Here is a 14,254-nt window from a genome sequence, read left to right on the forward strand (position 1 = left end):
AATCAGGCTTTGTGCTAACTTTTTCATATAATTACATATTTGTTTAGAAATAAACGTTTCAAACTTACTCAATTCTGTATTGACAGCTATTTTAAACTAATTCATTATTTATTGAAGAATAATTTAGTGATAAATGCTTCAAAATAATATTTTTTTATAACAAAATTTAAAATTTTACTCTGTATATTTTTTGCATGTTTATTTGCGTTGATAAAAATGCCGCTAAAATCTTATTTTAACAATTAAATTTAACAAATCATTGATATTTATATAAAAAAAAATATTGAATGTATGCCGCTTGCCATTTATGCTAAATTTATTTATTTTTTTGATAAACAATTATTGATTTATCAAATTTAAATATAAACTGCCGCCAAAATGTTAAGCAAATTTACAAAATAACCTTTTTCTCAATAATTTATCAATAAGTAGGTGATTTTCTCAAAGGAATTTTATTTTACAAATTGTATAAAAATATTTTCTTAAAATCTATTAACAGAAAAATGCCGCCATATAGATTTTTTTGTCATATCAACATAAATATAAATTGCCGCTATAATGTTAAGTAATGGGATAGCCAGCTTTGTTAAATATTTTGTTTATGTCAAAACAATAATCAATCACATAAATAAGAAAAAAGGGTAAAGAATTGTAAAATTTCTGATAACTTATATTGACACATTACAAACTTTCCCGATTTTGTATTACTTTTGAGGAACATGATTCCAGTTACGTCATATTTTTCTTTCCCGAAAAAGGGAAGGGGGAAAGAAAAAAAGGGAAGGGGGGAAGAAAAAGAGATGGGAGAAAAGGGGGTTTTCCCCATCTCTTTTGAAGAGATTTTCTTCCCCCCTTCCCTTTTTCGGGAAAGAAGAATATGACGTAACTGGAATCATGTTCCTCAAAAGTAATACAAAATCGGGAAAGTTTGTAATGTGTCACTTATATTTTAACAGAATATGATAAAAGCACAAAAATTCCCTTTAGTATGGCTTAGAAAAAGATTAACATCCGGTGGATTAGAACCGGTTCTTAGCTATACTGAAAAATCATGTGTAGCATCGAATTACAGACAATTTTCTAAGAGTATTCAAATTATAATGATAAAATTAATACTAGTTTTGTCATTTTAATATCTGCGGAAAGCTGTCTATTATACGATGCTATGAACTACTATTACAGCATAAAAAAAAATAAAATAACTAATTATTCTTTTTTTTTCAGCAAATCCAGCAGCAAATGGTGAACCAGATGAACGGGACAGCCTCTCCACGAAGCTCTGCAGTGGTGTCACCTGTACCCAACGGCCAGGGTGGCCTAGAGATGGGTCCTCTTCCCCAGGTATGCAAAATTTGTATTTGGACTCATATCAATATAATTCAACCAACTTCGATCTTTTGCAGTGTACAATTTATTTTATAGTTTTGAAGAATCGATATATTATTACTTGGATGTTGCACCAGATTTTCATGTACTTAAATAACGACCTTTTGATTTCCGATTACCACAAGGTACGAATCTCTTTAACCAAGTCCTAAAAATTTTAGTATGTCCTTTAAGAGTATCCTGTATTTTAAAAGTTTTGCAATAAATATACTTATAATTTTGTTTAGACTTATGCATTGATATCCTTCTTATTCAGTTCTGACACTAAGGGTTAATGTTCGTTTGTCCTACCAATTCAGAGGTTCGCTTTTATGGATGTTTTCATTCTTGTTTAGTTAGTGCAGAAGCAAGAAAATTGACTAGTCTTGGTCAAAATATAACCTTATTTTGTTCCAGGGGTGGGAGCAGAGCGTGACCGCTGAGGGAGAGGTGTACTTTATCCACCATCTGACCAAGAGAACCACCTGGTATGATCCTAGGATACCCATGAACGTCCAGCAGGTCCCACACAAGCAGGGCGTAGGCCAGGAGAATGCCTTGTCACAGGTACAGCTATATTTTTATTCATTTTGTTGTATTTGCAAAATTGTTTAAAATTTCTTAGGCTTGCCAATGAATTAGGGTTTCTTAAGCAGACCGGCCACGATTTCTTGTAGGTGTATAAATGATGGGTTTCAAAGGTTTGAGGGGGGTAATTTAATTTTTTTATTTTATTTTTTTGGGGGGTAAACGCCCCTTAACCCCACCCAAAAACTGGTATTCCTATGTTTATGTATCTATCTAAAAGGCTGACAAAACAATAGGAAAGAACCTACTATATGGGTTTTACTATGAACTACAATATTTTAAAAAATACAGTATACACTAACATTTAATGATTACAATTAATTTTAAAACACTTTCTTATTTATAAGTTGATTTTTGTTATTATTTGAAATCTGATTATTGGCAAAATTATTGTTTAATTTTTATATTTTGCTGATAGTTAAAGTAAACTTTAACATTAAACAAATTAAATAAAACAATCATTAGTTTCACTCGAAGTGGCTAGTCGAGCACAGAATCTCCCCCTTTCCTCACCCATTATTTTGACATAAATTGAATAAGGAGGGGGGGGGGAGTATTTTGTATTTTTTTGGCTTTACTTTTTGTTAGACTCTATTGGGTACAGGATAGCCCTGCAAGGTTAGGACCCCGCTGAGGTTAGGCATATTAAAAAACTACCCTACCTTATGTTTAATTTATTTAAAAATTAAGCAGGAAGGGTCGGGTTCTCTGTATACGCTAATTACTTTGAGAAGAAGCCTTAACTCTTACCTATGACCTAGAACCTGCCAAGGAATAACTAAATATTGTACATCTGTTTAAAAGATCGTGCTGGACAGATATAAAATACTATACAAAAGTCTAAAAAATGTCTATGATCATAAAAATATGGCTATGATTATTCTAATTTCATCTCTATTGTGTTCAGTGTAGCGCACAGTGCAAAATAAGGAGTGGGGACAAAACACCTAATTTAAAAATACCTAATTTAAAAATGCCTAATTTTATAAATGTCTAATGTGACAAAACACCTAATTTATAAATACCTAATTTAAAAATGTCTAATTTAAAAATACCTAATTTTAAAAATGCCTAATGTGACAAAACACCTAACTTTAAAAATGCCTAATTTTATAAACACCTAACTATAAATACCTAAGTTTAAAAATACCTAATTTTAAAATACCTAATCTAAAAAAAACCTAATTTTAAGTATATCTTAAAACTGTTGTTAAGTATATTAAACCGGCGGCTACGCCCCCTAGAGGCCTCTAGGGGCGATTGCAGTGCGGAGGGGAATTCAATATTCAATTAAGTCTTTGGGGGGAGGGGGGGGATTGAGGGTTCATGACCCCCCCCCCCCTCCAGAATTTCAAAGGTTGAAGGACAAGGAAACAAATGAATTTTAATTTTTTTTGGTTTCTTCCCTAACCTAAGTAGCCGTAGCATCCCTTTTTTTTCTTGGAGGGTGATAGTTAATCATCCCCCATTTTTTTTCTAGTAATTGATAAAGAAAGATTGAAGAAATATTAAAAAACGGAGGGAAGGGGGGATTTTTTCAAAGGGTGATTTCTCATTGGAAGATGCTGGTAAACTCCCAAAAACCTTCCCATGACATATGGGAAGCTTCATTGTAAAAATGCCTGGGCGCCCAAGCTGTTTTTTTGGGGGGGCATAACATTTTTTTAAGGAGGGGGGGGTAATTCATTTTTTTTTGGGGGGGGGGGGGTAAAATGGCGTGCAAAGCGTGGTGCAATTTTTTTTTACCCCCCCCCAAAATTTTTACCCGGGGGGTAAATTAGCTTGGGGGGGGGGGTAATTACCCCCCCTGAAATCTGTTGGCAGGGGTAAATTTTGTTTTTTGTTAGAGATTTTTTATTTTGGGGGGGGGGGTATTTACCCCCCCAAAATTGATTGTGTGGGGTAAATACCCCCTCCTAAATGGTTAGGGTAAATTTTAAATGGGGGGGGGGGGTAAAAATTTGGGGGTGCCAACGACACCCCCAAATTCGTTTGGGGCGGGGGGGTAATCCTCACTTTACCCCCCCCCCCCCCCCACTTGGACGTCTATGTAAAAATGAACCATATTGGTTTATCGACTAGCAAGATCCTTTAGCAATAACAATCAGCCAATTGGATTAATGTTATCAAAATTTTAGGTATTTTAGTGAAAATATTTGATATTTTAGAATTAGGCATTTCTAAATTAGGCGTTTAGATAGTTTCAAATTAGGTATTTTTAAATTAGGCATTTTTAAAATTAGACATTTTTAAAATTAGGTATTTTTAGTTAGGCATTTTTAGTTAGGCGTTTTTAGATTAGGCATTTATAAATTAGGTGTTTTTAAATTAGGTGTTTTTAACGTAGGTGTTTTTAACATTAGGTATTTTTAAACTTAGGTGTTTATAGTTAGGCATTTTTAGTTAGGTATTTTTAAATTAGGTGTTTTGTCCCCACTCCCAAAATAACGTATGTCATATGTTCCAAAGTAGGTAAATAAAGTAGTAAGGATTTGTTGTTTGTTAGTTAAGATCTCGCTAAACATTAAATTGAGTGATTTCTCCTTTTTAGGGAAGCTTCACATTGATCCCCTTGAGGGATAGAAATCAAAGGATAAATTTAGGGTACATGGCGTTCCTGCAGCTGGCAGAAATACACCTGGATGTTTTTTTGTCAAAATGTAAAAACCTCTGCCAAAAATACAGTCATACTTAAAGTAACCGCCAAATATACATCTAACACAGGCATTTATACATCCAAAATTGTCAATTTTACATCTATTTCTTGCCAATTTTACATCTAAACTTTTTTATATGTCATAAATACATCCTATACATTTTAATTAATAATAAACAATAGTGAACTGTATAGTAGACATTTATTATAAATACAAGAACATGCATACATGAGAGCCAAATACTTGTTAATACAGAAAAATCACGCATCAAAGGATTCTATTACAGCTAGAGACCTATAAATTTTTTTGGTAAATCCTTGAGCAACAATAAACAGATAAAAATATTAATGGCGCCGCCACCAGCCGTTTTACCGCCGTAACCGCCGAAAATGGCGGTTTCCGTTATTTGCCGTTTTTCGGCGATGATAAGAAAAAGTAATTCTTTTGTTATGAAAAATAAAAGTTTGTCCTAAAATTTGGTCATACTAGCTGCAAATTGGCCGTTCTATAGCTGTTTTAAAATTTAGCGGCTGGCCGTTAAAAAGCGGCTAAGGAGCGGTCTGACCGCTATGACTAGAAAAAGTAATTTTCTCTAAAAATACAAATGAACCACCAGAAAAAAATTTTTACGTCTTTATCTCTAACAGGAGCCGATCTGATAAGGTGGGAATTGGGACCCGATCTGTAAGGGTTAATGGCTAGGAGTACAGCTCTTCACAGCTCATTTTTACCTGGAGGTCGATTGTGGAAAAGAAAAACAAGTACAAAGAAGTTCAAAGAAAGGAAGCTAGATTTTTATAACAGATTAATCAGTTATAGAACTAGTTAGAATAACGTGCCCAAACTAGAATTGATATCATAATTTACTCAAGTATAGACTATTCCATTTATGAAAAAAAAATTTGATATTAGGCACGTAATTCTTTGTATAAATACATTTACAATTTCACCGCCAATAGAGTTTAATATTTGAGTAAAATATTGTACAAATTGTCGTTGTTATGTGGTAATGATTTAGGTTATGAAATGGGTAAACAGGGAAAAAGGAATAAGTTATAGAATAAAGATTTTAAACATTTAACCATAATCTAATATAATAATTATGTATATTCTTGTAGTATAAATATCTACTATACAGTTTACTATTGTTTATTATTGATAAAAATGTACAAGATGTATTTATGACATACAAAAAAATTTAGATGTGAAATTGGCAAGAAATAGATGTATAATTGACAATTTTGGATGTTTAAATGCCTGTGTTAGATGTATATTTGTCAGGGTACCTACGATATATGGCAAATTACTGTCGAATTTACACTCATACAAACAATATTGACAAAAATACATCCACTGTATTTCTGCCAGTTGCAGGAACGGCAACGTCCCTAAATTTATCGCATGTTTTTAAGACAGCTTTCTGCAGATACGAAAATAACAAATAATTAAGATTAAAACCTGTTTTGTTAGCCCCGAGAGTTTATCCGGGCTAACAAAACTGGTTTTAATTTTATGATTCTTATTTTATTATACGCGGAAAATTGATTTTAAATACTTTGACCACTTTTGCATAAATATTTTTTTCATATTATATTTACAAAACGGTTCAGTTTTTTTTTGCTAATGCAATATTATCTATATATCAGTCACGCTAAGATAGACAAGTTTTTATAAAAAAAAAATATTAAATCAAAAATCAAATTAAAGTTTGCTTTATGCTTCTTGTCATATTAAACAATTAGGAAACAAACCAGGGAGGGAGGGGACATTGGAGTTGTTTATTACACTAGTCCCCAAAGCCTTAAAATACCGTTTACTTATTTGTTGGCTAAACAACTTTGGGGACTTAAATTTAATTTTGATAGGTCGGTTGATTAAGTAAAGTGTCTAAACGTTTCAACTCCTAATTTTAATCTACAGAAGTGGTAATTTTGTTTATCATGATTGGAGAAGTTCTTTAATTTATCGGTCATTGTCTTATCCCTTTAAATCCCTGGAAACAAATATAGTTATATTCATAAGTAGCGAAGCAATAACAACAAAAAAAACTTGGATGTTACACCAGATTTTCTAATAAAGTAAAACTCGCAACAGGCTAAAATAATGATACTCTTCATCAACCATCCCCTCCCCTTCTTTTGGATGAACTAACTAACCAATAAATGAGTTCAACGTATATTTTAAATCCATCATACTTACAAACTATAACTATAGAGGGACTATGCAGTCACATTAAAAAATAATTCAGAAAAAAAATATTTATAGAGTCTCAAATTTATGTTAAAAAGTACATCGTTAAAAAATATTATTTGAAAACAACACTAGAATTTTTATCATATTTTATATATTTTTTACTTATTTTGTTAGAACTATCATAATAGGGTTTCATTAAGAATCCTTCAATAGTAAAAATCATAGATGGCGCCTTTCAAAAATATGTTTGTTCTAGCCGTTTTAGATTATGTTTTATGAACAATTTTCTTAGACTAAAAGAATTCTATTTATTTGTTCGTTTATACATTATGAATTAGTTTCTTTTTTTATAGTTTTAAGTTTATTTGAAGACTTATTTTTTAGTATCGTAGCTACTTTATAATTAACTTTGCCTGCCCGTCAGTCTGAACGCTTTCTTTGGCTGCCATTCAAGTTTGACTGCTGATTTTTTTGTTCCGATTTTTGTACTAATAACCAGTCCTTATATAAATTACTTTGTCCGTCGGTCTGTTGGTCATGCAAAAAAATAATCTGTTTTTATCTTGTAGGCACAGCGGCTGCAGCAGGAGCGCAGGTTGAGACGGCTGGAGAACGAGAAGCGGGTGATCCAGCAGAAACAGGCAGCTCTCAGCCAGATCATGGCATACAAACAGGATAGAGATAATGTTCAACAATCTATCACTCAAACACAGGTATGGATTCACAGAAATAGGGGACAATAGGCTGTTGGCTACACAAGTACTCAAACTTTTATCATAACGTTATCTTATTCGTTGACTTAGCAGCTTATGTGAATTTTGATTGGTTGATTCATTAAGTTGATTGTTTTAACCACTAAAGATGTTTAAGATTATGGAGGGAGGGGACATTGGGCTTTTCATTACACTGATCCCCTAAGTTTTATAATAACGTTTTCTTATTTTGGACACTAAAGTGAATTTTGATTGGTTGATTCATTAAGTTGAGTGTTTCACCACTACAATAATCTACAGAAGGGGTAATTTTGTGTATCATCATTTGGGATGTATATCAATTTATCGGCCATTGTCTTATCCTTTTAGATGTCTGAATTGTTGTAAATTTGTCATCTATAATGCCAAATTGTTGACATAAGCCCTATTACACTTCTTACTTTTCTGTATCATTTCTAGTCAATAATGGCAGAATTTTATTTATTCCAATATCAGGGGTAAAAATATCAGAACCATTCTTGATTAACATTTACTTTTAAAAAATACCAAAATCAAACATTTAATCAAAATTTTACATTTTATTTTATGATATTTTTACAACCACTAATAAAAATACAAAAAAAGTTAGACTTTTATCTTCTTTTAAGAAGCCAAAAAAATTGAAGATTTGCTCCAAAATTTTCCATAGATTTTCTATAAAAATTTACATTTTAATCATTCTTTTAATGTTTTTTAATAAATATTTTTCTTTGCATAATTTTCTACTTGTTGTCTGAATATTACGCAGTTGTATTAAGTTTTTAAGTTCATAATCAATTTTATAATGTTCTTTCATTCATAATTGCGTCAAACTTTTTTTAAGGTCTTTGATTAAAAACCGATATAAAATGATTTTAGCTTTATTCAAAACTCCTCAAAATAACCTAGCCTAACTTTTTATTTATTTCATTAGAATTTATTTTTGATTTCCTTTCTTTAATTTTATCTATACTCTTACACAGATATATGACTTTTTTCTAAAATGAATTAACAAAGCACTAAACTAATTCAACCGAAAAAAAGGTTTATACAATTTTACTTGATACAACCAAATTAATCCCTTTTTAACCCCCCTCCCCCCTAATCTTATTTGCTTCCCTTATAAAATTTTCTCAGTTCTTAGCGCATTTAAAGTAAAATAAAGAAAATTTTACGCAAAAGCGAATCTACGTGTTAGCAGGGATATAGGGATAAGACAATTAAAGATAAATTTAGATTTTTTTCTACAGAGGAATATGGTAGAAAATCATGGTTATAATATTGAGTCAGAAAAATTAAAAATTGCTGTATCTATCCCTCTTGGCCTGTTATTAGACTCTTTCTTTGCAGGGAGGGAGGGGACATTAGGCTGTTTATTACACTAGTCCAAAAGTTTTATAATAACGTTTTCTTATTCTTGACTAAACAACTTTGGGGACCTTTGTTGCATTTTAATGGTTGGTTCATTAAATTAAGTGTCCAAACATTTCAATCACTAAATTTTACTATAGTATACAGATAGTGCAATTATGTGTATCATCATGAGGATGTACAACAATTTATTAGCCATTGTCTTATCCCTTTAGATCCCTGCTTTCTTTGTGTCTTAAAGAAACTAAAAAAAAATATTTTAAAATTATTGCTAAAGGAAGCCTTAAAATTAAAATTTGAAAAATATTATTTTATAAAATAGATATAAAAATTAATAGGACCATTTACATTCATTAGTCTTCCTTTCTAATATTAATTAGCAACCCCGGATAGAATTATCATCCGCTGTACTATCCCTGAAAAAAAGTTTCTTTATGGCAAATATAGGTTTGTGGTTTATAGTTAACCGACTACTATATAATTCATTTAAATCACTTCAAACTAAAATTATTATATTTACATGTAATTTAGGGTCTTACAATTTTATTTTTATTCATTTATAACTCTTTATTCTGATTTTTTACAATTTTGATAACAATACCTTTATCTGAATTTAAGCAGGGAGGGAGGGAACATTGATTTGTTTATTGATTTAGTCCCCAAAGTTTTATAATAGAGTTTTCTTATTCGTTGGCTTAACAACTTTGGGGACTTTAATTGTAATTGAGTAATCTAAAGAAGGAATCATCATTTGTGATGTATATCAATTTTTCGGCCATCGTTTTATTCCTTTAGATCCCTGGAATTGAAGTTGGAATCAATTTGTATTTATTTCTTATTGTAGGAGATGATGATGCGCCACAGTTTGTCTGACCCCGGCACCAAGCTAGACCCTTTCATCAATCAAAACGGTGACCAACACAACAGGTATAACTTAATATTTGCTGCGCAGCTGCTTATGGTATTTTAAAACGCGATGTTGCGGACATAAGACTGATCTTCAAAGTGTTATAAACACTTTCTCTGATTCGTTGGCTGCAAAAGTTTGGAGACTTGTTAAAAATGATTGGGTTGTATAAATTGTCAGTGTCCAAACCTTGCTACCAATAATTAAAATCTCCAGAAGTGGTAATTTTGTGTAATAAATACTATTAGCCTAGGGGTGTACTTCAGTTTATCGTTCATTACCTTATTTCTGAAGATCCCTACATCATATTTAGTGTTTTTGTTTTTGTTATCATGGGCCTTAATGATAATTTAATTATTTTTCAGACAAGAATCCACCGATAGCGGACTAGGTATGGGCAGCAACTTCAACCTGGGCATCATCAGCGAGGACGTAGGCATGGAGTCAATGGAGACAGACCTCGACACCACACTGACAGAGTCTAACCAACCGCAACAGGTGGCAGCAGCAGCGGCTGCGGCCGCCGCCGCTTCACAACAGCAGCAAGGAGGTGCTCCGCAACAGCAGCCAATGGAGCAGCCTGGACAGCAGGGCGGAGGTGTCCAGCAGCCAAGACCTGGCGGCCAGAACAGTATGGATACAGAGGAATTGATCCCAACGCTACCTGAACTTGGAGAAGAGCTCAGTAGGTACGTTAATAAAAAATTCAGTTTCCAGCAAATTTGCTTATTAGTGTTCAAGATCAGAGAGGGAGGGGACATTGGGCTGTTTATTACACTGGTCCCCAAAGTTTTTTAATAATGGCTCAACAACTTTGGTCATTAATTCTAATTTTTATTGGTTGGATCATTAAGTTGAGTGTTAAAACGTTTCAACCACTGATTGTAAACTACAGAAGGAGTAATTTTATTTATTGCCATTGCAGATGTATATAAATTTTTTGACTATTGTCTTATCCCCCTAGATCATTGGTTCAAACATAAAATAAAACGTTCAACATTTTGAATCAGATTACAAAATAATGACATTTTTTATTTTCAGGGATTTTATGAGCTCAATCTTCACCAACAACACTTGCGTGGAAAATGAGTTGACCTGGTTGTAATCAGCTGCTTTTTTGGCGCCAAAATATCAAGAAAAGTCGTCTTCTGTTTGAGAAAATGTCGTATTTCTGCCATATTTTGCACAGAATAGCAAAAAATGCTGTTCATGGACAAAAAAAAGAACTTAGATTATGTAAAGAACAAGATCATGTTAAGAAAGTGTTTTTTTTAGTGAATTTACATGCTTTTATTTACAAGAACAATTGAATATCAGTCATTGACAAGAAGAAAAAAAGCATGGCTGACAAAATATCTAAATTCTGTGCCTTACTCCTTACCGGCCATATGTTGTACATTTGTAAGTAATAATAATAATATCACATTTATACTTTTCATACAAGTAGTTTTTACTGGCTCAAATATGATAAATCAGTGATAAGTACCTTTTTAATGGTTGTATAATATTGTGCTATTAGTGATGATGTAATATACCCTTCCCTCACATAGACAAAGTTTGTAAAAATTATTTATTCCTGGAATACTAAGTCTGTGGATAGTAATATCTCCATGGGTAGACCTACTTAGTGATTCCAGCTTTGTTTTTTCTATAGACAAATTGATTTTAAATTCGACAATTAAACTTATTTTTCATGCTTTATTATATGTAAGATTTCTTTCAGCCTACTTTTTTTTTAACATCAAATGAAGTATGAATGGATTCATATTTCAGTTTACTAAATTTTCCAATACATAAAATTGAAGCTTGCAATTGTACACCAAACATTATAATTTTGGCTTTGTCAGACTGTTAGCCTGGCCTTAGCTTGTATTAGCCTAGCCTGGCCTGGCCTGTACAGCCTTTTGTTTGTTTAAAATTGTTTGTTTATACATCTTACAAGAGTGAAATTTGAACCCAAATCAATTCATTTTTTTTCAATGAATATGCATATAATATATATGGTTTATTACTTTCAATTTATTCATTTATTGTTTCATTAATAATTATTAGATTTTTCTAATTTTGACAAAAACTGAAAAACCACAAATGTAATAATATCAAAGCAAACAGAATGGAAGGAAAATTTGGTTTGGGTTGTACTAAAATTAAATAAGTAATATCGCATGTTGAAAGAAATAATTTTATGAAATTGTGTTTATAGGTCATACAAGTAGAAATAATAAAAATATTATATTATATTATTTCCTATTTCTTACGCATGTCATAAAATAATTTTTAAAATTAAACATTTTTATGCTTTTTATTACTTAAAATGATATAAATGTCTTCCCATTTCATTTCAAATCAAGGCACATTTTTAATTTTTGCTATTCACTAAAACGTAAAATTCATGCTTTTTTGTATCTGTATACCTAATATTTTTTTTCTGAGAAAAACAGCCCTTCTGATAGAAAATGATATCTATAAAACAGACAGATATATTCTATTATAGTGCAGCTATGCTATAGTTTGAAATAATGTATGAAATGTATATTAGATCATATAAAAAATCAATATTTAAAAAAAAACTATTATAAACTTTATTTTGAAAGCAATATATAAAAAAAGCTCAATTTCCAATTTAATTTTTGTGATATAAAAACAATCCTATAATAAAATGAAATTATATTTCTGATTGCTATTATCAATGTATTAAAAGTGAGACTTTGTTAAAAAAGTGCCTGTGCTTTATTGTACCTTAAAACTTTATAAAAAAAACTTTCTGCTGTATATATAAAGCCAATAGATTTATTTTAGATTTAAGATAGTTTGTAATGATAATAATAGGGTTATTTTGTTTTGTATAATTGAAACTTATTAATTTGACAATCAAGGTTTTACATATCATTTACATTTAATTTGTAAAAAAATAATTTGACATTTTTAAAAATTGTTTAAAATTATGTAATGTTATAAAGCCTTAAATCCTATCAATTCATATTCCTTACTTTATTTTAATTATTTTAGCTTTATATGCTACTTTTTATTCATTTGGAGGAATTTGATTTTGGAAGATTTTTTCGGCTGTTTATTTTATTTTGACACTTTTCTTTCTTTGCCAGGCTAAGAAAGGATTTTGTGCCATAAAAACTGTTAGAAATGCCATGTCTGCAGCCTCGCAGTATGACAATATCTTATGTAATAATATAAATATAATACAGTGTGTGAGACATGCTTCAAATTTTAAATATTTTGCTTTCATCCATTATATTAGATCCATTATTTTCACAGCACACTCTGTATTTAATGATAATTTTTAGAATTTTAATTTTGTCTTTATGCATTTCTTAATTTTTGTTGTAAAAAAACCGCGCCAGCTTATTTTTTTTTATTGAACACATAATTTTCATTATTTTTTTTCTCAATATTTTTGTGTTCTATTGGAAGAGGTGTACTGTACTGTACTGTACATACTGATGTGGTTGTGTAGTAAATGTATATTCATATAATATAAATATATATTAAATACTAGTGAATGGAATAAATTTTATAAAAAATACTAAGCTTTGTTTTTTTTTTCCACGGAAAAGTAGCAGGACCGTAAAAACAGAGATTCTTAAGTTTGAACTTTAAATCCATTGTTTTAGTTGACTGGATTTCTTCAACTTGTGTCATAGAGCCCGTTTTCTTCATTTATCATTTAGATGCATTGAATTAATTATGTAGTTTTCGAAATCTTAACTACAGACGAAAAAACTTACTGCTTTATATAACAGGATACTTGAGCATTCGATGGCTCAAAAAAATATAAAATTACTTTTATCATACTGTTTTGAAACTACCAATAATTTTTATCAACAAAAGAAGTAATTTGTGATTATTGGGTATTCAATGAATACTATTCATTTCAATATTCGTCCATTGTCCTGTACATAAATCTAACAGGTATTGTAATATAATGAGAGCAGTTTGACATTTGCAAAGCATTTAATTAATGCATTTGGCAGCTACAAGGGTCATGCCTAGTTTCTCAAAACTTTGGGTACTTAATTCGAATTTTAATAGGTTGGTTCCAAACTATTATTGTCCAATAATTAAAACCAATTATTGTTACTGTCTTTAATATTTTGGGTTATTTATCAATTTTATTTTATACTTTAAAATCCTTAAAATGATATTGGTAATAATAAACGATTTGTCCAATAAAGTAGAGATTTTTGGTTGTTACAGTCGGCCTATTAACTGTTGATTGTAAAATATCCTACTAGCTATATTCTTGGGTTGGATAACCTGTGCCGACCTTCAATTGGGTCTTCGAGTATCAGCCAATAGCGTCGGAAATATTAATACAGCTAAGTCACTATATTGATAATTAAAATCGATTTATTGGCAGATGAAAACGGTCCCCACCAATTAGGCCAGGTAGTTGTCTATATTCTTGCAGAGGTAGTATTAAATCT

General features: G+C 30.9%; 1 protein-coding gene across 1 annotated transcript in view; it reads left to right on the forward strand.

Moving 5' to 3' along the window:
- yki (Transcriptional coactivator yki) overlaps positions 1–13,353 on the forward strand; it is a 44,972-nt gene extending 31,619 nt beyond the window's left edge. The window contains exons 3-8 of the mRNA XM_080170299.1: positions 1,225–1,341; positions 1,783–1,932; positions 7,373–7,516; positions 9,750–9,832; positions 10,178–10,501; positions 10,854–13,353. Coding sequence (XP_080026425.1) covers positions 1,225–1,341; positions 1,783–1,932; positions 7,373–7,516; positions 9,750–9,832; positions 10,178–10,501; positions 10,854–10,917 — 882 coding nt within the window. The 3' untranslated portion in view covers positions 10,918–13,353. The remainder of the gene's footprint in view (positions 1–1,224; positions 1,342–1,782; positions 1,933–7,372; positions 7,517–9,749; positions 9,833–10,177; positions 10,502–10,853) is intronic.
- The last annotated feature ends 901 nt before the right edge of the window (positions 13,354–14,254 follow it).

Source organism: Acartia tonsa, chromosome 8, assembly GCF_053477335.1.
Source record: "Acartia tonsa isolate MP-2025a chromosome 8, ASM5347733v1, whole genome shotgun sequence".
In the NCBI taxonomy this organism is placed as follows: domain Eukaryota; kingdom Metazoa; phylum Arthropoda; class Copepoda; order Calanoida; family Acartiidae; genus Acartia; species Acartia tonsa.